Raw genomic sequence first — 27,194 nt, 5'->3', positions numbered from 1 at the left:
AAGTTTCAGAAGTGGGAAGTCGAGGGAGGATATTCACAGGGTTTTCAAGTCTTAAAAACTAGGAAACTGGTTGGAATTGGGCAGAGTTCATGACATAATGGCTTGGATCAGTGTGAACTGCATGGTTGAAGGCTTGAGCAAGTCGTGATAAGCCAGCTGTTACTCTTGATCATAATGTAGCAGGACAAGCCGTAGACAAAACCCCTCAGACATCAAGTTAAAGAAGGAAGGGCTTTATTCAGCTGGGAGCTTCAGCAAGACTCATGTCTCCAAAATCCGAGCTCCCCAAGTGAGCAATTCCTGTCCCTTTTAAGGGCTTACAACTCTAACGGGGTCCATGTCAGAGGGTCGTGAGAGGGTTGTGATGAATTGATCAAGCAGCGGGTACGTGACTCGGGGGGTGCTGCATGCGCTGGTAATCAGAATGGAACAGAACAGGACAGGGATTTTCACAGTGCTTTTCCATACAATGTCTGGAATCTATAGATAACATAATCGGTTAGGTCAGGGGTCGATCTTTAACCAGGCTCATGGTGCGGCGCAGGGCTGCCAGCCTATGGATTTCATTTCTGCCTTTTAGTTTTTACTTCTTCTTTCTTTGGAGGCAGAAACTGGGCATACGACAATATGAGGGGTAGTCTCCTCCCTTATTCCCCTGCTTTGAGAACCTCACTCATTAGTGGGAGTTCTCACTTTCATCCTCACAACCCATGTCTTCTTACAAGACAGATCAATAGTGATTCATATAGTATACTTGTGCTGAAGTACTTTGATGTACTAAGGTAGTAACAAAACTTTTTATTACTTGAAGGAGCAAAGGCAGCACACAGGGAAGCAACAAGCAGGTTCCTATTACTATTGTAATTTTTATTATAGGAGTTTTAAATCCTCCTAGTTCTGGAAACCATTTTCCAAACATGGACCTAGTATTAAACCTATGCCACACTTGCACAGGCACATGTGCCAGCTTTGTTATATCTTTAACTACATCTTTAACTACTTACCCTTGGTCATCTATGTGCAGACAGCAATTGGTCAGGTTAAACTTTCCACAGACCTGTCTTTCAGCTGCTAGTATAAGTAGTCTATGGCTAGTCTATTTTTATAGGTAGCATTTCTCATCTGGGTTTCTTGCCAGGCTAAAACAGTTAAAGCTCTGCCAGTTTTATCAGTGATTATTTCTAAGACAGCTTGTAACCGTATGATTCGGTTGAGCATATAAATGGGGGGTTGGTATCTTTATGAATCTTCTTGTGCCCAAGTGGCAGGCCCATAGTACTTTATGATTCTTTCAGGGGGCCACTCATCATCTTTCCAGTCTCCTATAGCTATGCCTCTCTTTTCTCAGGAAGCATAGACAGGGAATCCTAGGAGCTCGCCTGTTTTTATGGGCAGTAGGAAAAAGGATGGTTTAATGGTGCCAATAACACAACTACCTGCCTATTGGTCAGGTAACTTGGCATAGGCTCTATGCCCACATATCCAGTGGGGGCTGGATGGGACTCTAGGTGGGTCCACACGGTTTGTAACTTTGGAAATTTACTAAAGGATTTTTCTCGGTGTGGTTTGAACTCCACCAGGTGGCTGTTTTTGTAGTACTATTATACAGTTTTTGCCCAAGGCAGCTGAGTCTTCCTACAGGAAGGGTGAAGTCCTTCCCCACTGTTGCTATACAGTATCGTCTAATGATTGAGGCTTTTAGGACCCAGAAGTTATCAGGGTGACTCTTTTGAGCCAGGAATTCATCAGGAACTGGGTCTATAGGTACTAATTCTCGGGCTTCCCATGGCCATTGATATCCCATTACTGCTCCTCCACATACATAACATGAAGTGACACTGAGAGACTGGGCTACGTGCTTGGCTAATTGCAAAAACAAATTTCTTGTTTTTCCTGGAATTTCTGGTACTGTCACATTCAGTTCATCATAGAAGTTTTGAAATACTGGTTTAGGAGAGCATTTATAAACTTCTCCTCAAACCATGATATTTACTCAAGGATTCAGTCCAGCCTCATCAATTCCTAGGGTTTCACACTCCTCTTCTTTCTAGTGAGGATCAAGGGTGTTGGTTATTACTAGTTCTAATGGGTTACACTGACCACTGGTACAGGAAGGGCCACTTTTTCCTTTTCGAAGGTGGACAGGATCCTTTCCATTTTTTATCCAAGTAGCCTAAATGACACAAGACCAGTATCCACATTCATTTTCACACAGTCCTAATTCATGACAAATATACTTATTTTCTGCCATATAGCCTCTTCCCTCATTAAGAGAACCACATCCTATTCCTAACTTATTACTATTAATGACAGCATAGGCATCAAATTTCAAGGTGACTTGTTTAGGCACCCCTTCTTCTGTTTTGGCTAACACTTTACTCGTATCATTTATGAGCCCCCACTAGTCCTCAGTCCTTAATCTTATTTCAAAAACTGTGGTCATAGGAGGCTCAGATGGGTCATAACACACATCAGGTTGGTCATTTCCTGGGCTACATACTTTGTATAGAATAGCATTATACAAACAAGTTCTTTTTAGAGTGCCGGTACACTTATAATAACCATAAAATAATAGGACTGTAGTAACATTTTGTCCTACCTCAGTGACTTGATGTATACACTGGGAAGAGTCCTCAGTCTGAGGAAGGTCAGTTGAAGTCTTTACTGTATAAGTTCAAATTTTAAGGAAAATGAGTCCTGCGATGTGTTTTCTCATGCTTCGGCCGTGCGTGGACCAGTCAGCTTCTGGGTGTGACTGAAGCAGAGCTTGTCTTCTTCTTCAGAGTCACTTTGCAGGGGTTGGGGAAGCTGCTCCCATCCACATACAGCTCACAGTCTATTGATGTTCAAGGATGGTCTCGGAGGTTGGCCCATTAGAATAAACTGAGTCCAATACCTCTACACAGTTATGTTTAAGTGGGCTGATACTGGGAGCAAGGTGGCAGGGTTTAGGGTGTTGCAAACTTCAATGGTTATATGGGGATTTTTACATAGCAAGCTTTGGTACTTGGTTAATCTAGCATTTGTTAGCCAATGATGTACTTTGGTATTCATCAAAGTTACCACAGCATGGAGGGGCTTGATATTCAGGTTTTGTACAAGAGTTAGTTTATCTGTTTCTTGTGCAGATAAGGGCTATTGCTGCCAGGGCCCTTAGACATGGGGGCCAGCCTTTGGAAACCCCGTCTAGTTGTTTCGAGAGATAGGCCACTGGCCTTGGCCAGGGCCCCACAGTCTGGGTTAAAACTCCAACTGCCATTTTTTTTCTTTCTGATACATAGACTGTAAAGGGTTTTGTCAGGTCAGGTAACTGCAGGGCTGGGGCCGACATTAGTTTTTCTTTTAACTCATGAAAACTCATTGCTGTTGGTTGTAATAAATGTAGTTTATCCAATCTACATTTTTATTAACTGTCACCCACCAAAATATTGGCTCAAATCCTGCAGCTATTTGATTTCAAGCTTTAAATTGATCTGGAATTCCCCGTGGGACTCCAATTGTGTCTAAATAGACGTGAGAGTCAAAAGACCCATAAGGGACTTCTCTCATTTTATGATGTCTTATTTTCTCTCCCTCTGGTTGATGAAATGCCAGGGTGAAAGGGATGGCCAATTGGACTAAAGCACAAGTGACACTCCAGTTATTCAGCAGAGCGCCCAGTAAAGGTCCACCACAATACCACCACATATCCACTCAGGGATGAACAAGGGCTGACTGATTGATAAGCTCTTGAAAATTCTTCAGCTCGCTGCATCCTTTCAGGTCTCCAAGGAATGCTAAGTTTCCTCCCTGTCATGAGATACAAAGTAAACTTAGTGTTGGGAGACAGAAGCTGGATGGCCCTTGGGGGCTGATACACAGGGTGCCAGACTTTGGGATATAGCAGAGAGAGCTTGGCATGACTTATTACTCCAGGCTGTAGATCCTGGAAAAGAACTACCATGTAGCCTATGCCTGGTCAACTGGAGGACCACCTTTGTGGAAAAGGGACAATCTGGGCCTCTGGCTTGCCATGTGCACAAGCATAACAATTGCTTTTGTTTAAAGTGCGGACAGAATATTTGATCCATTTCAACCAGGCATTTGCATCTTGATATCCTGTCTTAATTGCCAAAGTTTGTTTTAAGTCTTTAACTTCTATGATCCTCTAATAAAATGAATGTATTATTTTAGGAAATTACAAAAACCGGTTGGGGCAGTCCATCCTTGCTCTTTAGTGGTCCACAGAACATTGGACCAACTACGGCATAAAACCTCTACATTGAGGGGCAAGACACCTGGTTGTCACTAGTGTCTTTATCGAAATCTCCCTGGATTAAATGGTCCCAATTTACTAATGCCCAGTCTGAGGAGAGTCAGGAGGGACAGAGGTACTTTTCTAAAGTAGAAAGCTGTCTTTGACTTGGTAAGTCCCCAGAGGGTATAACTAGGCAAGCATTAAATGCAATAGTTTGAAGCAAAATTGACTTGGTTATGTTAATAACTAGTCAGGAATAGAGCGAGGAAAGAAGAAAGAGTAATAGAATAGATGAAGGAGTTAAACTTTTCTTAGCTTTAGTTTGGTAGGGTTTTCCCCTAGGACTGTGGCCTACAACTCTGCAGGGGGTGGCGCTTTGACTCGAGTGTGATGAGTCCATCACTTTTTCGCTACACAAACAGCAGTCTTGGTGGTTAGCAGCACAAGGTAGGGTCCTTCCGAGGCTGGCTCAAGTTTTCCTTTTTTCCACCCTTTGATGAGAAGGTAATCTTCAGGCTGGTGCTGGTTTACTGGAAATTCTAGGGGTGGTACCTGCGCTAAAAGACTTTTAGTTTTGAGGGAAAGGAAAGTGGAAGATAAACCAAGTATATAATTTCTAAGAAATTGACCTTTTGTTTTAAATGTGGGGACATCGCAGTGGACTTAAAAGTCCTTGGTGCCTTCTCACTGAGAAATTTCCTTTAGCACCTATTTTTATTAGTTTTTAGACCAAAGAAAGCCAAATATCATTTTATATTTAACAATGCTTCCTGTATGATTTTTACACCAGATAAGCTAAATTTCACCTTTATATTAGTGTATTATTAATGTTAAACTTAGTTTTAATAAAACTTTGTAGACATATGTATGCAATTTTTAATGTCGGATCATAAGGTAAGATTTTTATAGACTCTTTTTAACCTTTTACAATCTTTGTTAAAGAGCAGGTTAGTGCTTTAAGAGAAATCCATTGTGTTTTTACTTTAATGCCCAGTTCACAGAAAAACTGAATGATACCCCTTTAACTTTAGCTAATATGTTTACACAAAGAATTTTATTTACAATTAATATTTTAAAACTTGCTTAAATCTTCAAAACAATTTTTTTTTTTTTTTGAGACGGAGTCTCACTCTGTCACCCAGGCTGGAGTGCAGTGGCGCGATCTCGGCTCACTGCAAGCTCAGCCTCCCGGGTTCACACCATTCTCCTGCCTCAGCCTCCCAAGTAGCTGGGACTACAGGCGCCCGCCACCATACCCGGCTAATTTTTTCTATTTTTAGTAGAGACAGGGTTTCACCGTGTTAGCCAGGATGGTCTCAATCTCCTGACCTCGTGATCCACCCACCTCGGCCTCCCAAAGTGCGGGATTACAGGTGTGAGCCACTGTGCCCAGCCAAAACAATTTTTTTAACCTTTTAATGTAAAAATTTACATTCTTATGCCTCCTTATAATCCTTTTACTAAAGGTATATTTTACTTTCCTTATACACCTTGCACATAAACTGATTCTTCAGCAGTTTTACATTCAGGAGGCCTAATTACTTTTAAATTATACATTTCTTGCATAAATTCCTTTTTTATAACATTTTTTTCTCTTTCACGACTTTCACAGACAATTCTTCGACATGCCTCAATTTTCTGACTTATTACAAACATTTCTTTCTTTAAACAACCAGTTAATTCATTTCAGGACAAGAATTTACCATATAACATTCTTTTTACATAAATTCTGCCCCCCTCCTTTTTTTTTTTTTTTTTTTTTTTTTTTTTTTTTTAAGATGATAACCATTTTTTCCCAAAGCAAACTTCCTTTATGTCTGTGGACTAGACTGTCTAAGGCCACAAGATTAGAAGTTACTATAATACATGTTACACTGTTAACTTTTAGCAAACTTTATTTTTGTTGAAAAACTTGTAAGTTTGGGATTTCAATTATCTTTTGCTATTAATAAGACCTTGTTTAGTCTAAATTAACTTAGAATTGGTATAGATAGCTTTTTTTTTTCCCTTCAATTACCCAGTAGGAACCATCTATTGTCCTGTCCTGAAGGGAGTTCCTCCTAGGTCCGGTTGGACCTTTCTATGGTAATTAAGATTCAGATCCCCTGTTAGGAAACCTGCTGGGTTAAGGGAATTTTCAGTAGTTAATGTTAAATCATCTTTTTTTTTTTTTTTTTAACTAAGGATACTTCTGAACTGGTGGGGTGTGCTCACAACGAAGTTTCCTCTAAAAGTTATTTTTCTACTTTCTTCTGTTAGCAAAGCAGTTGCCACAACAGATGGAATGCATTTGGGCCATCTGTGGGTTACTGGGTTAAGACTTTTGATTGGAAGGCTACAGGTTGTCAGTGGCCTCAGTGCTTTCAGGCTATGCCCTTGTTTACACTTACAACAAGGTGGTATTGGAGTGTTGTAGGGTCAATTACCAATTATAGGTTTTAAATTTACCCTGGCTTTTAAAGGAATCAGGTACACTGTTGTTTTTTGTTTTGTTTTGTTTTCTTAACTACTTGTATGTTTCTCTTTTTCTCTCTTTCTTTCTCTTTGACTTTGTCTCTCTCCTTTCCTTTTGCCTCTGTCTCTTCTTCTCTCTCTGCCTCTCTCTCTCTCTCTCTCTCCCTCCTTGACTCTGCTTTGTCTCTCTGTCTCTTCCTCTCTCTCTTTGCCTCTTTTCTTCTCTGTCTCTTTTCTCACTCTCTCTCTGCTGGTCTTTCCTTGCCTCTGCCAGCTGCTTATGCTGCTGTTCTCTCAACCACTGTGCAGGGCCAGGGGATTTAAAACCAGCTGTAAACAAGTGTCTATGTATGGGAACTGGTCTGGGTGCCCTGGCTTACGAGTTACCTTGTGCCATACCTTTGAAGCAAGTGACCTGTCAAGGCTTCTTTCTGATGGCCAACCCATGTCTAATGCTGGCCAGTCTATTTCACACAAAGTTCTAAGTTTTCCTGGTGTCAGAGTAACACCATAGTCTCCCTTAAATCCTTTCTTGAAATTTTTCATCATAGTTCCTGGTGGGGTGGGCTTACTTTGTGCCTGACCCATGCTTCCTTGAGACAAAACACCACACTCACACCACAAGCACACTACAAAACAAAGAACGGGTAAAAAGGGCACACGCACACTTTTACAGTTTGCACCAAACCAGAATCAAAACCAAAATCAGAGTGTCAAGAAATCCGAGCCAGGTCAAAACCAAAACCCAAGTATCAAGCAGTCAAAGTCAAGTCAAAAACAAAAATCAAAGTGCCAGTACAGGTGCGCTGTGAGTGATCAGGCCACACTTCCACTGAAATGGAGTGGGCAAGTTCCAAAGACCAGTCTCACCAAGTTTCAGATGTCCAGACTCCAAGTGCCAGTTCCTTCCCAGTGTTCAGCCACTGCATAGATCCTCCACTGGGGCCTGCCAGGCACTGCTCTGGCAAGGCATTCCACTGGGGCAATTGCATACCCGGGAGTCCTCTCAGGATTCCTGTTGCTCAAGCTGGCCGGAGTCCCCCGCAGGGATGCTCCACAGGGCAGGCCTAAGCTGCCTAAGGGGCTGCCTTGACCGTCTGTTAATCACCTCCCTTCCTAGTCAGGGAACCAAGAAATGTAGCAGGACAAGCCCGGACAAAACCCTTCAGACACTAAGTTAAAGAAGGAAGGGCTTTATTTGGCCAGCAGCTTCGGCAAGACTTATGTCTCCAAAAACCGAGCTCCCCGAGTGAGCAATTCCTGTCCCTTTTAAGGGCTTACAACTCTAAAGGGGTTCGCGTGAGAGGGTCATGATCTATTGAGCAAGCACAGGGTACGTGACTGGGGTCTGCATGCACCAGTAACCAGAATGGAACAGAACAGGACAGGGATTTCCACAATGCTTTTCCATACAGTGTCTGGAATCTATAGATAACATAACCAATTAGGTCAGGGGTCAATCTTTAACTACTAGGCCCAGGGTATGGCACTGGGCTGTCTGCCTGTGGATTTCATTTCTGCCTTTTAGTTTTTACTTCTTCTTTCTTTGGAGGCAGAAATTGGGCATAAGACAATATAAGGGGTAGTCTCTGCCCTTAATAAGCTATTTTGTTTTATTCAGAATTTTATCTTCCAAGAGCAAATATTTCCTGGAGAGCAAGTACCTGATCTATTTTTGCTTGCTTTTGGTATTTCACTTGGGACAGGAAAGAATGTCCAGTTCCAGTATTGTTTATCAAAGGACAGGAAAGTATGTTGGTTTGAATTCTCAGCCATCAGGAAGACTTATTTCTAAAGTTCTAAAATTCACCCTCAAATTTTTAGTATATATTTTCTCTTCTTTGTCTACCACCCACTTCTCAGCTTTGTTGTTTAAGTAGTTGATAACCTCATTTCCCATCTTAGTCACTAAATAGGCTTCAGGTTTAGATTTGATCAGCAGGGGATCTTATTATCTTCCTCTTTCCAGTGCCACTATCTACCACGAAATTAGTTGACTAGCTAATTTTAAGAGTCTAATTGTTGGAATGGAGTATGACGGTGAATTATTCCCAGGGTAAAGTGTTTCCTTTTCACTGTATTCATCAGTTCCCCTCAAGACACACCCTTGTTTTCTTTTTTTAAAGGACTGGTCCTTTGGCTAATTTCCTGCACTGTTTAATGTGTATTGGCTGATCCAATTCTATTCACTTCCAGACTTGCCTGCCAGTATCTTTATTCTGTGTTTATGATTCTGTTCTTGCTTGGGACCCTATGTATTTTGGTCTAGGGGAAAACTTCTAGGCACATTTGTTTCCCTATCTTTTCAGGAGTCCATAGACTCATTGGTTGAGGCTGTTGACTTGTTGACTAAGAAAAGTCTCCTCTAAGATTCAACAACGGTAACACCTGAAAGAGGAGTAACAGCCAACTATATTTATTTTTCATATAGGTGACATCTAGAGAAAGAAGAGGTAAACACGAAAGACACTACTTTTAAAAATAGAATGTTAGAACTGCTCTTAAAATTCAAGGCCCTAATTTTTGAGTTGAAAAACGGTTGAAACAATGATGTGATGAAATCTACTCAAGTTCTCTGAGATGGTGAACACAAGGCCAGGTTAGAATCCAGATCTCAACTCGTATCTCTCAGTTCAAAAGTGGCAAAAACTACTCCGTAGCAAACAAAAATACTGAAATGTAACCTTTCCCCCTTGCATTGTCTATGGACCCTCTCTTAGAAAACTTTGTTTTACAAGAAAGAGAAGGTTTAGTTCTTATAGGTTCAATTTAGTGCCATCAAGGACCCTAGTGGGGTCCTAAAAAGGCATCTATTAGTGATCTCCATTAAGCTTTAGAGATATATAAAACTCTTAAAACTGTAGGCAAAATTGTGTATATAGGTGTATGAGAGCATTTTCTGGTGTAAAAGAACATAACTATTGGGAAATTCTCAAAGCATAAAGATCCACTGTACTGGAACTTCACTTTGTGAAAGCTTACTTCCTCACTTTCCAGCTATGTGAACCTGAGCAAATTAACTTAACCTCCTCTTTTCTGAGTTTGCTCCTCTGTAAATACAGATGTGGCAGACACTGTGATTTGTCTGTTCAATATTTATGCTCCCTTTTTCCTTTTTACTGGGCTTTATTTTTTTTCTGGGTAGCAGTGTGCTTGGTTACAATATGTACCTTTCTACAGATCCTTGCAACTAGGCTTGGGGATATGACCAAATTCTGGCCAATGAGATGTTAGTTGAAGTCACTGGGTGGGGCTTTTAGAAAAGTTCCTATTTTTCTCATTAAATAGAAGTAGGGTGAGGGGAACAAATTCAGTAGGCATAAGTGTTTGGCCAACTCACCATTTTCCTCTTTCTAGCTGGAACACAGATGCAATTGCTATTTTGTAAACATTAGAATGAAAGCCATGTGCTAAGAATGACTGAATCAGCGTTAGAGAAGATGTGGTTCTTGATACCTCCCCTGAGCCATTACGAAAGTCCTAGACTGCCCGCCTCCTGATTTATGACATTGTGAGGAAAAAAAAAAAACTAACACTGTACTAGATTTTTATTACTTATAGCCAAATACAGGATTTGGTAATATTGCCTGCCTTATATGGCTGTTTGATTTAATCCATGTAAAATCACTTAAAATAGTAATATTCGATCTGGCACATTTTAAAAAGTCTTTAATAAGTGTTAGCTATCATTACTACTACTATTACTACTTTGATTATTACCATGACTATTACTACTCCTTCTAACACTAATATTATTACTATAGTGTAGCTTGGAGCATATGAGCCTAGAGGATGAGTATAACAGGAAAAAAAAAACTGGAAAAATTAGTGCAGATCAATACTGGGAAGGGTTTTAGATGTCAGAAACTATTGAGTCTGAGTCCCTGGTACCAGCTTGTCAATCTGATCTGTCTTCAGAGAGGCCTAGAAGACCAACAAGTAGAATTTCTAGCAGACCATTAGCTTTAGAAACACAATGCTTCACGGTAAAGAATCGTCTTAATGCCACAAAATGTCAAGGTGAGATGGAAAAGCTTAATCTGGGACAAAGCATTGTGGTCAAAAGGATATTGGCTTACTAAAGAGCCTTCTAGTCTCACTTTCTCTTCCTGCCTTACTATGGACTTGTATTAATGTCATCTGTAACTTGGGTTGCCACAGAATTTATCATTAATACCAGGGTATGCTGGGGTCTCTGGGGTAACCTGGGATGTATGGTCAGCCTACCCATAGCCCATGCAGACTCATAAAGCCTTCTTAAGAGACATGTGTGGAGTATAAATTGGTACAATTTATTCAGGGCACCCCTGGCCATATGTATTAAAAGCATTAAAAATGCTCATACCATTAACCCAACTGGTAATGCCACTTATAGGCCTTTCTCTTAGATGAGATGTGTCTAGGTATTCATGTAAAAGAATGTTTATCCCAATGTTATTTTTAAGAGTGAAAAACTGAAATTCATGTAAATGTCAAATAATAGTAAATTTGTTAAATATATTATAATAAAAGCATATGATAGAATATTATACAGCATGTAAGTTCATGGTTTGAGGACTATCTAATGATGTGAAAAAAATAATAAAATATCAAGTGATAAAATATCCAAACATGTATATACTATGTTATTTTGAAACAAAAAACCTGCATGCATATGTTCATTGCAGCACTATTCACAATAACAAAGACATGGAATCAACTCAAATGCCCATTAATGATAGACTGGATAAAGAAAATGTACTACATTACACACCATGGAATACTATTACCCATAAAAAAGGAATGAGACCATGTGCTTTGTAGGGACATGGATGAAGCCGGAAGCCATTATTCTCAGCAAACTAATGCAGGGACAGAAAATCAAATACCACCTGTTCTCACTTATAAGTGGGAGCTGCACAATGAGAACACATGGACACAGGGAGGGTAACAACTTACTGGGGCGTGTCAGCGGGGATGAGGAGAGCATTAGGGAAAAGAGCTAATGCACACTGGGCTTGATACCTGGGTGACGGGTTGATAGGTGCCACAAACCACCATGGCACACATTCACCTATGTAACAAACCTGCACATCCTGCACATGTACCCCAGAACTTAAAAAAAAAAATTTAAAAAAGGAAGAAGAAAATTGTATGTGATACATGCATGGCCAACATCATACTGAGGAGTGAAAAGTTGAAAGCATTCAGCCTAAGAACTGGAACAAGACAAAGATGCCCATTTTCACTAGTCCTACTCAACATAGTACTGGAAATCCTAGCCAGAACAATCACAAAAGAGAAAGAAATAAAAGGCATCCAAACTGGAAAAGAGGAAGTCAAATTATTTCTATTTGCTGAAATATGATCTTGTACCTTAAAAAGCCCTAAAGACTCTTCCAAAAGACTCCCAGATTTGATAAATGAATTCAGTAAAGTTTCGAGATCCAAAATCAACATACAAAAATCAGTAGCTTTTCTATAAGCTAATAACGATCAAGCTGAGAAACAAATAAAAAACTCAACTCCTTTTACAATAGCTAAAAATAAAATAAAATAAAATATCTAGGAATACATTTAACCAAGTAGGTGAAAGATCTGTACAAGCAAAACTACGGCCAGGTGCAGTGGCTCATGCGTGCAATCCCAGCACTTTGGGAGGCCAAGGCAGGTGGATCACTTGAGCTCAGGAGTTCAGAACCCACCCTAGGCAACAGGTGAAACCCTGTCTCTAAAAAAAATACAAAAATTAGCTACGCCTGGTGGCACTCACTTGTAATTCCAGGTACTCAGGAGGCTGAAGTGGGAGGATCATTTGAGCCTGGAAGTTCTAGGTGGCATTGGGCCAAGACTGTGCCACTGCACTCTAGCCTAGGCGACAGAGTGAGAGGCTGTCTCAAAAAAAAAACAACAAAAAAAACCAAAAACAAACCAAAACAAAAAACTACAAAACACTGATGAAAGAAATTGTAGAAAACACAAATAAATGGTAAAAACATCCCATGCTCATGAATCAGAAGAATAAATCTTGTCAAAACGATCATACTGCCCAAAGTAATCACAGATTCAATGCAATTCCTATTAAAATGCCAAAATCACTTTTCACAGAGTTAGAAAAAACAAGCCTAAAACTTATATGGAACCAAAAGTGAACTCAAATAACCAAAGCAATTTTAAGAAAAAGAACAAAGCTAGAGGCATCACATTATCTGACTTCAAATTATACAAGCCTTAATAACCAAAACAGCATGGAACTGGTACATAAACACACAAACAGACCAATGAAACTGAATAGAGAACTCAGAAATAAAGCCATATACCTACGGCTAACTAATCTCCAACAAAGTCAACAAAAACATACACTGGGAAAGGACACCCCATTTAATAAATGGTGCTGGGAAAATTGTATGATCTCATGCAGAAGAATGAAACTGGACCTATATCTCTCACCATATACAAAAAATTAACTCAAGATGGATTAAAGACTTAAATGTACGACCTGAAACTGTAAAAATTCTAGAAGAAAACATAGGAAAAATTCTTCTAGACCTTGGCCTCAGCAAGGAATTCATGACTAAGACCTCAAAAACAAATTCAATGAAAACAAAAATAAATAAATGTGACTTAATTAAACTAGAAAGCTTCTGTACAACAAAAGATATATAATCAACAGAGTGAACAGACAATTTACAGAATAGGAGAAAATAATTGTAAACTATGCATCTGACAAAGGACTAATGTCCAGATTCCACAAGAAACTCAAAAAACACAAGAAGAAGAAACCAACCCCATTAAAAAGAAGGCAAAGTCATGAACAAATATTTTTCAAAAGAAGACATAAAAATGGCCCAGATGTATATGAAAAAACTGTTCAACATCACTAATCATTAAGTAAATGCAAATTAAAATCACAATGAGATACCACCAGTCAGAATGGCTATTACTACACAGTCAAAACAATAAGATGTTGACAAGGATGTGGGGAAAAGGGAATGCTTATACACTGTTGGTGGGAACGTAAATTAGTACAACCCCTATGGAAAAACAGTGTAAAGATTTCTCAAAGAACTAAAAATAGAAGTGCCATTCTACCCAGCAATCACACTAGGTATCTACCCCAAAGAAAAGAAACTATTATATTTTAAAAAGATATCTGCACTCATGTATTTATCACAGCACTATTCACAATAGCAAAGATATGGAATCAATCTTAGTGTCCATCATCAGATATTGAATAAAGAAAATGATTGAAGATGTATATATATAATATATACACATACATAATGTATTTTCACCTTTAAAATATATACACATTATATATATAATATGTATATATTATATATAATGTATATGTATATAATATACATATATTATATATTATATATACATATATGGTGCTGGGAAAATTGTATGATCTCATGCATGTATATATAATTATATATACATATAATATATAATAATATATATTATATAGAGAATATATAATATTCTTACAAATTATTATTCAGCCATAAAAAAATAATGAAATCATGTCTTTTGCAGCAATATGAATGGAACTGGAGGCCATTATCCTTAGTGAAATGACTCAGAAACAGAAAGTCAAATAAAGACTGCATGCCCTCACTTATGGCTGGGAGCTACTAATGTGTACACATAGACACAGAGAGTGGAACAGACACTGGAGATGCGGAAAGCTGGGCGAGGGACGAATTACCTAATGGGTACAAGATCCACTATTCAAGTGATGAGTACCCTAAAAATCAAGACCTCACCACTACGCAATATATCCATATAACAAAATTGCACTTGTACTCCCTCCATCTATAAAAATAAAAATTTAAAAAGTTTTTAAATGAAGCAATTTTTATGTATCTATACATACAATATGAAAAAAATATGTAAAGAAACAAAAATGTTTATAATTGTTATCTCTTCTTCGGCTAGTGGCTTGTAGAAACTTTTTATACTCTTGATATTTTCCAAGTTTTCACAACAAAAATGTAATTTAAATTAGCAAAAAATGCAAAACAAAATTCGTCATCAGTCAAAATTCAGTTCAGAAAACTGATCCAATTCTACATTCCAAATATGAAGGGTTATAATCTAGCGAATGGGCCTTGCACATCTGTTGGAAGGGCTGGGGGAACAACAATAGGAGCTATCCCAAAAATCTCAGCCTGCAGCTCCAAAGCCCAGTGCTTTCCAAGAGCTCACTACAAATCACAGAGCCTTCAAGAAACACCTACTGCTCCACAGGGAGGAAAGGGAGTAGGAAAGAAACACAGAGCTTGGAAAGATATAGCTATGCTGGAGGGGATCCAAGAAGAACTTCGAAGTAAGTGATTCTCAAGAAGCTGCCCCAGCTCCAGTGTGGTTGGTTCCGAAGAGCAGCCCTGCTAGTTCTGCCATTTCTTGGCCTGCAGTCTGCCTGCATGTACCCACAGTTGCACCTGGAGAACAGTGTCCTCTCGTTTGCCTTTCAACCCTTAAGAGAAGGGGATTGTAGGACACGTACTTCCTGGCTTCTCATCTGTGATGTGGTGAAGATCATGTGGCAGTAATGCCATATAGACAACAGACAATGCCAAAAATCAAACAAACAGAAACAAAACAAACAAACAAAAAACTATGAAACAAAACAACAGCCGAACAACTTTAAAGGTGAAAATACCATGAGGTTTCTACTTACCTAGAATTTCTCATTTGGGGCACCAGAGTCTTGGTTAATAGAAAGGTATCATCCAGCCAGTCCAACTACCCATTATAAAATGATATTTAAAGCATTCTTTGTATTGTTTGGTTCTATTTTGTTTTTACCTCCAAGGATTATGAATATTACAAAGAATTTGTATAGCATGGCACAGTTCCAAGTCTGATCCAAGAACTCTCTGGGCAAGTCACTATTTATACTGGGGATGATTTTTTAAAACACACCCCCTAAAAAGTACTTTCTCTCACTGGTAAGCTAAATCCTTTGTCTGCAGCCTTCCATTACTACCATAAAGAAGGGAAGGGTGAATACCACAGCATAGGGAAAAGAAGGCTAGGATATAGGAACATTTCAATCTGACAGGAAGCAGAGAGCCTGTGGCTGGCAGAATAATCCACCCCCCCCCCCACCACTGCTGCCTAGATATATACACATTCTAGTCCCAGGAATTTGTGAACACGTTACCTTACACAGCAGAAAGGATTTTGCTAATGTGATTAAGAACCTTCAGACAGGTGGGCCAAATGTAATCACAAGGGTTTTTAAGAGCGGAGAGGGAAACAGAATCAGGGAGAGGTGAGTACGCATGAAGGATGGAGGATTGCAGTTTAAGAAGGGCTCAACCCTCTGCAGGTGGCTTTGAAAATGGGGAAAGGGGGCTATGAACTAAGAAATACCAGCAGCCTAAAGAAGCTGGAAAAGGCAAGGAAAGGAATTTTTCCCCTAGAGCTTCCTTTAGAAGCCTTAATTTTAGCCCACTGAGATTCATGTCAGACTTCTGACCTCCAGCATATAAAATAATACATGTCTATTGTGTTTGCACCACTAAATTTGTGGTAATTACAGTGGTAATAGAAAGCTAATCCAGAGCCCTTCTGGTTCTGAACAGGAGAAGCTCTGACACAGACAGCAAGAGCAAGGGGCAGGCAAGAGGTGAGATGTCTTCTCACGTCAATACTCAACTAAAGGAGCGGAGGACAGCAAGAGGCTCAGAAACACGGAGTCTTGTCTCCTCCTGCTCCCTAGAGGATGTACCCACTTTCTGCACACACAGACACCACACCAAGAACACTTAGTGTGTTTCTCCTGCGTGAGGAGAAACAGTCCAAGAGAACTTTATGTTGATTGCTATTTATTTTATATATGCAGTGATTTATAATTTAAACCAGATGACAGCTCGGCACGGTGGCTCATGCCTGTAATCCCAGCACTTTGGGAGGCCAACGCGGGCAGACCACTTGAGGTCAGGAGTTTTTGAGACCAGTCTGGCCAACATTGCGAAACCATGTCTCTACTAAAAACACAGAAATTAGCTGGGCATGGTGGCACATTCCTATAATCCCGGCTACTTGGGAAGCTGAGGCACGAGAATCGCTTGAGCCAGGCAGAAGTTGTAGTGAGCTGAGATCATGCCACTGCACTCCAGCCTGGGCGACAGAGCAAGACTCCATCTCACAAAAATAATAATAATAATCAATTAATTAATAAACCAGATGAGAATGTTGCCTTTTTTTTTTTTTTTTTTTTTTTTTTGAGACGGAGTCTCACTCTGCGCCCAGGCTGGAGTGCAGCGGCACAATCTCGGCTCACTGCAAGCTCCGCCTCCCGGGTTCATGCCATTCTCCTGCCTCAGCCGGACTACAGGCGCCCGCCACCGCGCCGGGCTAATTTTTGTATTTTTAGTAGAGACGGGGTTTCACAGTGTTAGCCAGGATGGTCTCGATCTCCTGACCTTGTGATCCACCCGCCTCGGCCTCCCAAAGTGCTGGGGTTACAGGCGTGAAGAATGTTGCCTTTGAATGGCGATTTTTTTCTTGCCTCAGTAAGAACAAAGGCTCAGATGAAGATAAAATAAATGAACATAAAGGCATTTTTGCATTACACATACATTCGCAAATTCAATAGACTAAAAAGAATACACATTATTTTATTTCATTCTCTACTTCTCCCTCTCCCTCCATGGAACTGGTGATAATCTTGGTGAGACTAAGGAAACGGTCCCTGAATACTTTTATGTGTACTGTGTTGTTTTCCTCATGCTCCAGGATTTTTATCACTATTAAGAATCATAATCACTAGTTTTGTCACTTGTTCAAAATACTGTCTAAGCCCTGGGTCAAGACTTACTGATATCCATGAAAGGTCTTGCTTGTCCCTAAAGCATACTGCAGATGGCTGGCTATTTTGTCAGGGGAAAGATCTGTGTGATGCTGTCTTGCTCTGTCCTCCTGTATAGCATGTTTCACTTCGAAAGTCTTTCAGGTGACCACGTTCCTTCTGGGGTAGGACTATTCTTTGCTTCTGTGGCCCTACAGTAACATCATCACCACAACATGGACATTTTAACCCCATTTTGGAGACAAAAGTCATTTCCTGCTTAGGATTTGGGCAGAAAACGGATTTGCTTTTGCAGGCATGGTCATGGCATCATGGACTCTCCGCTGACCACCTGTTCTGGACTGTACTGGCAGACTCCAATTCTATACGAATTTTACTAGACTTCACATAGGGAAAAGACAGAAGTGGCAAAACAAGAGATGCCCTCCCAGAAACTGTTTAAGAAGCCTGGAGCACAAAGCTCACTACAAAACTATTATATGAGCTTGTTACATAAGCAACCATAAATGGATTTGCTTTGTCTTTGGCCTGGTTGAGGTAGGAGCACAGTGCAGGACAAAATGGAGGAACAGGAGGTGCCACCAGAGAATCAAGGACAGGAAGTGGCAAATAACGCATGTGAAAAAGGGTTCAGGACTCACTGCAGTGACCTGGGGTCAGAGGAGCCTTCAAGGCATCAACATCCAACAGAAATGACAAACAAGAGCAAGATACTTTTGTTGCTGCTGTCCGACTTGTTCTCCCAGAGCTCAGGGCCTCCTTTCTCCCTCTTCCCTGAGTAAATGGCAAGAAGGGAAGGGTTTAAATTGGGGTAAAACAAAATTTTTAGATCTCTTTAGATAAGGAAAGTGATAAGACTTGAGTGATTTGCCAAGTTCACACAGCTACTCATTTTTAGAGCCAGTTTTCAAAGCCAGATCAGTTCAATTCCAAGGCCCCAACTCTTTTTACCCTATCATGCGGCACTTAGCTTGGCGAAGTAATCAGGCTAGGGAAGTAGGGTGGTTTTGTCCCAGTTCTAGGTGAAGGCTGGAGCCCTCTCTTTTGTTTGCAGCTGCTACCTGTTTATGGTTTCCTCAAGACACGTATAAGCTGAGCTTTATTTGACTGCCATCTAGTGGTCATTTAATTTTCTTTTCCTTTTTTCTTTTTTTTGAAAGACAGGGCCTCTTTTTGTTGCCCAGGCTGGAGTGCTGTGGCGCAATCTGCAGCCTTAACCTCCTGGGCTCAAGTGATCCTCCCGCCTCAGCTTCCCGAGTAGCTGAGACTACAGATGCATGCCAACACACCCAGTTAGTTTTTGTTTTTGTTTTGTTTTTGTTTTGTTTTTAGTGGAAACGAGGTCTCCCTATGTTGCCCAGGCTGGTCTCTAAGCTCAAGCAATCCTCCCAGCTCAGCCTCCCAAAGTACTGAGATTTCAGGTATGAGCCACCGTGCCCAACCCATTTAATTTCTTTATGGAAGCTAAGTAGGATTGTTTCCTGTGTTTTTGTTGAAAGCCCATGAAAACCATTTAAGTTTGCAAAGATGTACACTAAGAAATGAAGAATGTTTCCCAAAATCTTGTGTGACCATATCACAGACAAATCTAAAAACTATGAGATCACTGAAAATAGACTTTACATTTAGTCTCTTATTGATGGAAAAACTTTGATAGACTTAATATAAAGGATTACAAAGAGTGAAAGAAGTAAGACTAGACTAGAAGAAATTCCGAGTCCCCATGCAGGCTCCCTCTTTCCTATATATTATCTATGTAGAGAGGCAATAAAGCTTATGAGCAAAAGCACAGGCTTCAAAACTCAGTTTCTCGGGCTGACTTCAGCTTCAGCCCTTATTAAATGCTCAGTGGCCTTGGCCAAGTTGCTTAACCTTCCTTAGCCTCTTTCCTCATCTGTAGAGTATAGTACCTCCTAGCACATAGGATTGTTGAGATGATTAGATAGGATAGACAGGCAAATTAGTGATTACTTGAAATAGCACTTGGTACATGGTAAACACAATATAAATATTAGCTATGAGTGTTTGATGCGATGGCTACTTTTAAAGGTAAGCTTACTATAAAATGTAGGGTAAACTGACCATCTAAAGTCTAGTATATAAAATTTGTTAAATACATTTTAAGAGCCTAATGCAGTCCCTGGAAGAATGTCTATTTTATAGCAATCGGCATGATAGTGCTTAGTTTTGAGGAGATATTATACTTGAATACTTGAGGAAGGAAGAAAAGGTAGGAGACGGTAAAGACAAGGGGTAGAGAGAGTATCTCCCTTTTGTCACTTACTCACCCACTAAACATTTACTGATTGTCTACTACATGCTAAAGACCATACTAGGTCATTTTACGTCAGCGGTTCTCAAAAGTGTGGTCCACAAGGTCAAAACTACTTTCATGATAATACGAAGATGCTAGCTGCTTTTCTCATTGTGTTGAGATTTGCACTAGTGTAAACGCAGTGGACTAGAACTGCTAGACACACAAGACAGTGGTACCATTTTGTTACTGTGTTCTTCACCACCATACCCAGTACGGGAAACCCCTTCCTTTTATCAAAGTGAACATTTTCTTATAATTTCATATAATGCATTAAGATTGATAAACTTCCTGATATGAAATCTTTCCCTGAGATTGGTTTATGATGATCAGGTTTAAAGTTATACTGGATTCATAAAATAAATTGGGTGAATTCATAAAATAAATTGGGTGTAGAAAATTCATAAAATTTTCTACAGTTTATCTTAAAGACCAAACAAAACACAGCCATCATCTGGCCTTGCTGCTTTTCTCAGTGGTACAGCCTTAAATACGTTTCAAATTTACTTATGGTGTGTTTAGTCAATTAAAAATTTCAACTTCTTTTTGAGTCAATATTCTTCTTTAAAGTCCCATAACTTAACAGACATCTTGGTGTTACATGTGTTGGTGTTACATATCGTGTCATTTTGTTCCTCCTGGGACATAAAGGATTTTAATCAAGCTTTTCTTCTGGACTTTTTTTTTCTGTTACATAAAACACAGGTATCCATAAAGATACTTGTGTCTGATTACTCACCTTTCCATGGTGTCAGTTATTTGCTGAATAGCACAGGAAGGAGGAAGAGCTATAAATTATGTTATCCAAAATATTCTCTCATTACATCTGTCTTCCCTAAGAGCATGTCTCCCTCCCCTTGGTTTTCAGCCTTCAAATTATTAGCGCTTACAGTTAGTGGGGCTTCTCTTTCAGTTTCACATTTTCCAGCTATTCTTCTGCAGAGGATTTGAGCCTACAATGATCAGATGGGCCTTTTAAAGAAATCTGCATCTGGCACAAAGACTGGGAAAGTTTGTATCAGATTTCAAGTTGCTCCCTCCAAAGCATTTGGAAGGTATTTTTACTATTAAAAATTGTGGCTTCCTTATTTCATCTGAAAAACAATGTTTTTATCTTAAATCTGCTTTTTAATCTATTAATGTCAAATCTTTTTCATTGTATTTACTGTTTTTAGTGAGTTTCAAGGGAGGAAAAGACAGTAAAAAATGTCACCACTCTGTCACTTCATTTGCAGTCTGTTCAGTTAATGTTCAGGAATATCTCTAAAAATCCACTCTACCATGAAACGTTTAACATGTGATTTTATTAAAGAATTGTTACTCGCTGGGCATGGTAGCTAATGCCTGTAATCCAAGCACTCTGGGAGGCTGAGGGGGGCGGCGTGGATTGCCTGAACTCAGGAGTTCAAGACCAGCCTGGGCAACATGGTGAAACCCAGTTTCAAGAAAAAAAAAATTAGGTGGGCATGGTGGCATGCACCTGTAGTCCCAGCTACTCAAGAGGCTGATGCAGGAGGATTGCTTGAGCCCAGGAGGCAGAGGTTGTAGTGAGCCGAGACTGCAACACTGCACTCTAGCCAGGGTAACAGAGCGAGACCCTGACTCAAAAAAAAAAAAAAAAAAAGAGTTTGTCAACGCACTTAAAATGTAGTTTTACTTTCAATAACTTTATTCACATACTTTTAAAGGGAACTGAAATGGCAGTAAGAAACACTTGGAACCTGATAGGAAAAATACCATCCAAAAGTTGCAAAATAGTCACACCTGAGGATGACAGAAAAAAATTATTGGCTCTATGCAAAAAATACTGGTATCTATTTGTGAATTTATTTTCCTTACATAGAACAGCAGATTCACAAAAATGGTGTTAGCGGTAAAATAAATGCAATAACAGGATTCAGAAAAAAATTTTCAACACCCAGACCCAGTCTCTCTTGCATCTTGAGAATAGAGCCTAATAAATCCAGGTGAGTTAAACTGCTACCTGCTTTTATTTCCTAGAACTGAGCTAAATTTGCAAATTGTATTTTCAGACAAAACCATCTGCACTCTTCAAACACAAATTCTATATTCCAAAACTTTACCATTCTATGCCTCCAAAGTTTTTTGTCTAGCGCTTATAAAAGCCAGTAAGAACTAGAAATGTTTTAAATAAGATTTTAAAAATCTTATCTGCCACACCAATTTTCCACATTGCTTTAGAGTGTCCTATTCCCTCTGTTTCAAATCTTCCAGCACACTTCTAGAATCTCTAAAGCTGTATGTTATCTATGTTCAGCAAAAGTATGTGGACCTTCATGTTCCCCTGGTTTCATCTTGTTTTCTGTATTTATCAGGACTTTTTCGGTTATGAGTTCAGAAACCCAACAAGCTTTTATGAGCAAATTTGTGCTTATTTAAAGAACCAAGAAATAGATAGCCGAGACTCAGCAACAGCTACAATCAGTTTCAAAGTCCTTCCAGATTGTTTCCATCTATCAATGCTCTACTAAATTTTGTTTTTCAGATCAGAGGAAAAACAGAACTGTGGAGAGCTCCCATGCTGAGATTAGCTCTTTTTGTTTCCAATTTTAAAAATTTCATTCTCTGATTAACTCAGTCACTCAGTTTGAGCCAAGTACTCTCTCAAGGGATAATTCCTGGGTGGTCAAGGAGGTAGAATCTGTTAAGATGGTAGCAGCTCCCCCTTTGAACAATGTAATACAAATGAAAGGAGCATCTCCCCAAGGAAAGGGATACTATACTGTACTCAGGAGGAAAGGATGTACGATGCCTCCTTTTTCTTAACCTTATCCATCTAATTTATATCACAACCATCACTGTAAATGCTTTCTAAAAGGGTAAAACAGCAGCCTCCATTTTTTTTTAAACTACTCTATGCCAAGCATAGTATAAAGCCCTTTAGATAAACTATTTCAAATTCTCCCCATAATCTTGTAAAGTAGAAATTATTATCTCAGTTTCAGATTAAAAACCAGACGCAGAAAAGTTCAGTAAAAGTCATACAGGTCTAGAATTTTTAATGTTTTCAGTTTACTATTTATTCTTGTATTTGGAAATTGAAGTAATATAACTTTCATCATACTCTGCAATACACAAATGCTAAAGTTAACAAAACATAACCAATAAAGACTGACACAACTGGCAATAAAATCCTTTATTATTAATTTTTCGAGAGAGAAGCATGCTTTTTATACAGCACCTGTAAACAAGTTAGTGAAGTATATACTATTTTGAGATTCCCCCTTTCAATTTTTTTTTTGGAATGTTAGGTTACAACATCAACTGCATTACATAAGAGTTACTGAAAGCAAGTCATGGTAAAATTTTATAGCCAAAAATATTCATAGCAGCAGCTTTTAAAATATGATTTTATTAAATCAAGTCATTGCACTTGGTCATTTTATTGCTACAGCAAAACAAGGCCATTACATTATAATACTTCTCATTTCTGATTTAACTGATTGTCTCATTCTGCTCATACATTTCAAGTTTAAATGCAGGCATAAAATGTTTATCAACAAATCTAGAGAGCATTTGGATTTTTTATTTTTCTGTGATCACAGTAAGAGCAGAAAAAAGAGTATCTTCTGTTACACAAGGCCTGATCTCTCTTTACATCTTCAGACTTAAATTCTGTAGAAGGTAACAGCTCTATATTAAGACAGAAGCTTAGTGGTCACACACAAAAAAATAACACTGAAATACAATTCGGAAATTAATGATACTGTGTGTCTCAAAGAATACATGAACTATACATTCACTAATAATTTGGCAGTGAGATTCCATGCTGTTCACTTTCGTCTTTTATACTCACATGTAGAAAAAAAATTCATGACTTACCCCAAGTAAAGGTTATTATTACATATCATTTTGTGATATGAACTTTAGGAACAGAAATTAATAAAATTTCCCATACCAACAGCAAGGAGTAACATTGCTAGAATAAAGGAATCATTTTTCCCATCAGGCCTGGGTTTGTTTGGTTTTCTTTACTGTTTTATCAAGGACAGAAAGATAAAAGTATTTCAGTTATTTTTCTATTCTGACTGAGGAGTACACAAGCAAAATCTTTAAATGCATTTTCATGCTCATAAGCATCTTGATTTTATGTACTAGTGAGAAAATGGCCAACAAAAACGTTAAGAACAGCCTGAAATCTGCTGGAAACTTCCCTCGTCCCATTATCAGGATGACCAGGGATTGCTTCAATAGATTTTCAGGTGAGAAAGCTGGAGGATAATTTCTAGGATTACAATGTTTTTATTATACCTAAGGTTTGTCATTAAAAGAAAATAAGATTTAATTTATTTAACAAGAAGGAAAAAATTCATTTGACTAGTCATTTAAATCTATTCTATTTAACAGAAGAGGAGGGAACAATTTTGTTCAGTAGTGACCTCATTGGAAGAGCCCATTTTGAAGAGTTCTAATATATATTCTCAATATATAATTAGCATTCCCCCAAACCCCTAATGTAAGTTGTAAATTAAACATTATGTTGTTTACTGGCATTTCTATTTTCTACTTCAGTTCTCTTTATTTGAAACATGACAAAACTTCATTTACATAAGATTTCTGTATTATAAGATTAAAATGTAAAGGCAAAAGATTGGTTTGGTGGTTTAAAACTAAAAAAAATGGAAACATAATCACTGGTACTCAAAAATCTGACACTCATTTGCTATATAATAAAGCATAAAACCTAATTTTTTGCAAATGAAAAATTTCAAATTTTAAAAATTTAAATAAACCCACTTGTGTTTTTAGATGTTACCTACAGATAGAACATTTTAAAGCACTCAACTGTTCATAAGTAACTCTGAAGAAACAACTAATTCATCCATTCTGTGAAAATGTATTTTAAATATCTTCAACTATATTTGGTTTTAAATAAGCTGTAATGTTTTATTTTATGACATACTAACATTCATCATAAAGTTTGTACCTAAATAATAGTTCAAAATATCTCCATGAGTTAGTTTGGTCTATTAGGTAAATTATACATCATAAAACCTGAGTATTTACAAGATAACTTGTCAAAATAGGAAACCTCACACTGAAGTTCTGAAAAGTTCTGGGTTTTGTTTTCCTATTACCATTATTAAAAGTCAGAAGGAGAAGCATGAAATTGACAAGATAATGAGCAATATTTGAGACTGTAAAATAAGCAGAAAAGTACAGCAATAGGCTGGTGTTTACATGTTTTATATGTGCTGTAGTTTCTAGGCACAAGTTAAGGGTTAAATTAACAGTTTTAGATTCTTCAGACCTAACAAATTTAAAATACAGTTCATATTTCCCCAAATGTTTAACAGTTCAACATATTTTAACTAAGTTCCTTTTATGACTCCTATAGTGCAAGCAACATAAAATATTCTAAAAGTTGATGAAATTATTTTGATTATTCATTAGTTCTTACTATATGCATGGGTGAGTAATCTGGTTTATATAGCTAGGAAACTCCTATTTCATCACCCAAAATATAAACAGCATTGCAGACAAACAGGCACAACAGTGTAACCTTGGGTAAGAGGATAAAAGTAAAAATATATATATATACACATACACATACAAATACAGTTTATATCCCTTATGCATTATGGAAAAAGTAGTGACTATAGTTACTAAAAAGCTAATCTGTCCCTCTCAAATAGTGTATCTTACAGATAACTTGTAAATATATCACCATATTTATAGTATAGATCTCTTTAAAAATAATACAAGTTTCAATAAAAAAAACTACTGTGCACATTCTTATTTATATATATTCAGTAGTATTTTCAAGCAAACAATTTTTAAAAAAGTGTTTGCAATCCCAGCACAGTTAAGAAATAAGGCCTCTTTTTCTTCATATTGGCAAAACAAAATATATATATATAAAAATTCACCCTCACTCTACGTTTCTATAGATATTATACTTCATTTACTCATATTTATCATAACACCAGCATTCACAATTTGTAAGTAACAAGCCAGCTGAAGTTCATAGTGTTGCTTCTGAATCCCGGGAACATTATGAACACCAGGTCCACACTACCTCAAGAAGACAGGATAGCTTTTTTCAGCTTCTCTATTTCCATCTAAAACAAAAAACATAAATTGAGCAATACATAAAATATTCTTAGTTTAGTAGTTTATTTTATTCTATGTCATTAAGACGTGATCATACTTTCAAGCCTTCAGATTTTTTTCCAGACCTAAAATCCAATTTCCCATGGTATAATATAGTTGAATAAAGTTTCAACAGTACAATGCAAGTTCCTTAAATGGCAGTCACAATAAGAAAAAAGCAATTATAGCCCTTTCAGCCAGAAAAATGTTAAGTCATGTGAGCATTTAAAATTAAAGCTGTAAAAAAAAATCAGTCAGTCCTACAAAGAACAAAAGAATCTTTGAAACCCAATTAAGAAATGTACATGTATCTGTAATTAAACAAAGGGTACATTAAACAATGGTAAAAAGAATAAAGAAAAGACCTGTTTAGTTCCATGTTTTTCACTAATTATATTTAATTATAATTATGGTTAAATCACTTGACTTGGTTTCAATTTACTTATCTGTAACCAGTATATACTACATTAAATATCTTAAAGCCCAGGAATATATCTAAGATTCAGTAAAGGTGCTGAATCTTCCATCTTTAGGCAGAAGGCATTCTTCACTCAACAGAAATTCATAACTATAGGAATTTATGAAGAAGGAAATCAGTTCATTAAGTTTGCACAATAACTACACAGTTATTCAATACTGACATGTTCAAATGGCTAAGTTGGGGCTCAAAGACATTAAACAGGATGCCAATGTTCCACACTAACAAGTGACAAAGGACTTGTCATGGTAAGATTTAGGACTTTAAAGCCCACAGTTTTTATACTGATTTCTCTTCTCAATTCTCTTAACATTTTGATAATCTTTAACCTTTCACTGCATGAGGAAAAATATAGATAGGCCTTGCCTTATCCTGATGGCATCACCTTCCTCAAGAGTGCACATAAACAATACACGCTTTGGCTAGCTTTGACAAACAGTACATTATTCAATGATTAGGACTTTGCCATAGTCAAAAAGTATAATTGTTGTATGTTCACAATCTCCTTAAAGATTGTAACTACTCAAGAACAGTTTATTACTTTCAGGACCTTCCCAGATATGATTCTCTTAATATTATGATGATTAGCTCAATGTTTTAGCAGCATTGGACTAGAACAAGCCTGTCTTCAATTTGGATTGAGATGATACCTTTCATTGTCAGCCTGATCTGTTATTATAGTCTTTATTCCAAAGATACAGAAAGCGGTAAGAAAAACAAACTGGTAGAAGAAGGAGTAGGGAGTGTGAAGGCTACTATTGCATGCACAATCAGCAATACTCGTTGTAAA

The 27,194-nt window shown here is 38.1% G+C and overlaps 1 protein-coding gene across 1 annotated transcript in view; it reads right to left on the bottom strand.

The window, feature by feature from the left end:
- Window positions 1-22,954: 22,954 nt before the first annotated feature.
- The window catches only part of CD2AP (CD2 associated protein), a 151,852-nt gene continuing 147,612 nt past the window's right edge, over window positions 22,955-27,194 (bottom strand). Inside the window, exon 18 of the mRNA XM_025383934.1 lies at window positions 22,955-25,895. Within this exon, the coding sequence (XP_025239719.1) occupies window positions 25,854-25,895 (42 nt within the window). The 3' untranslated portion in view covers window positions 22,955-25,853. The remainder of the gene's footprint in view (window positions 25,896-27,194) is intronic.

The sequence above is a fragment of the Theropithecus gelada genome, chromosome 4 (genome assembly GCF_003255815.1).
Source record: "Theropithecus gelada isolate Dixy chromosome 4, Tgel_1.0, whole genome shotgun sequence".
NCBI classification, from domain to species: domain Eukaryota; kingdom Metazoa; phylum Chordata; class Mammalia; order Primates; family Cercopithecidae; genus Theropithecus; species Theropithecus gelada.
This window is presented reverse-complemented; position numbering and strand designations above follow the sequence as displayed.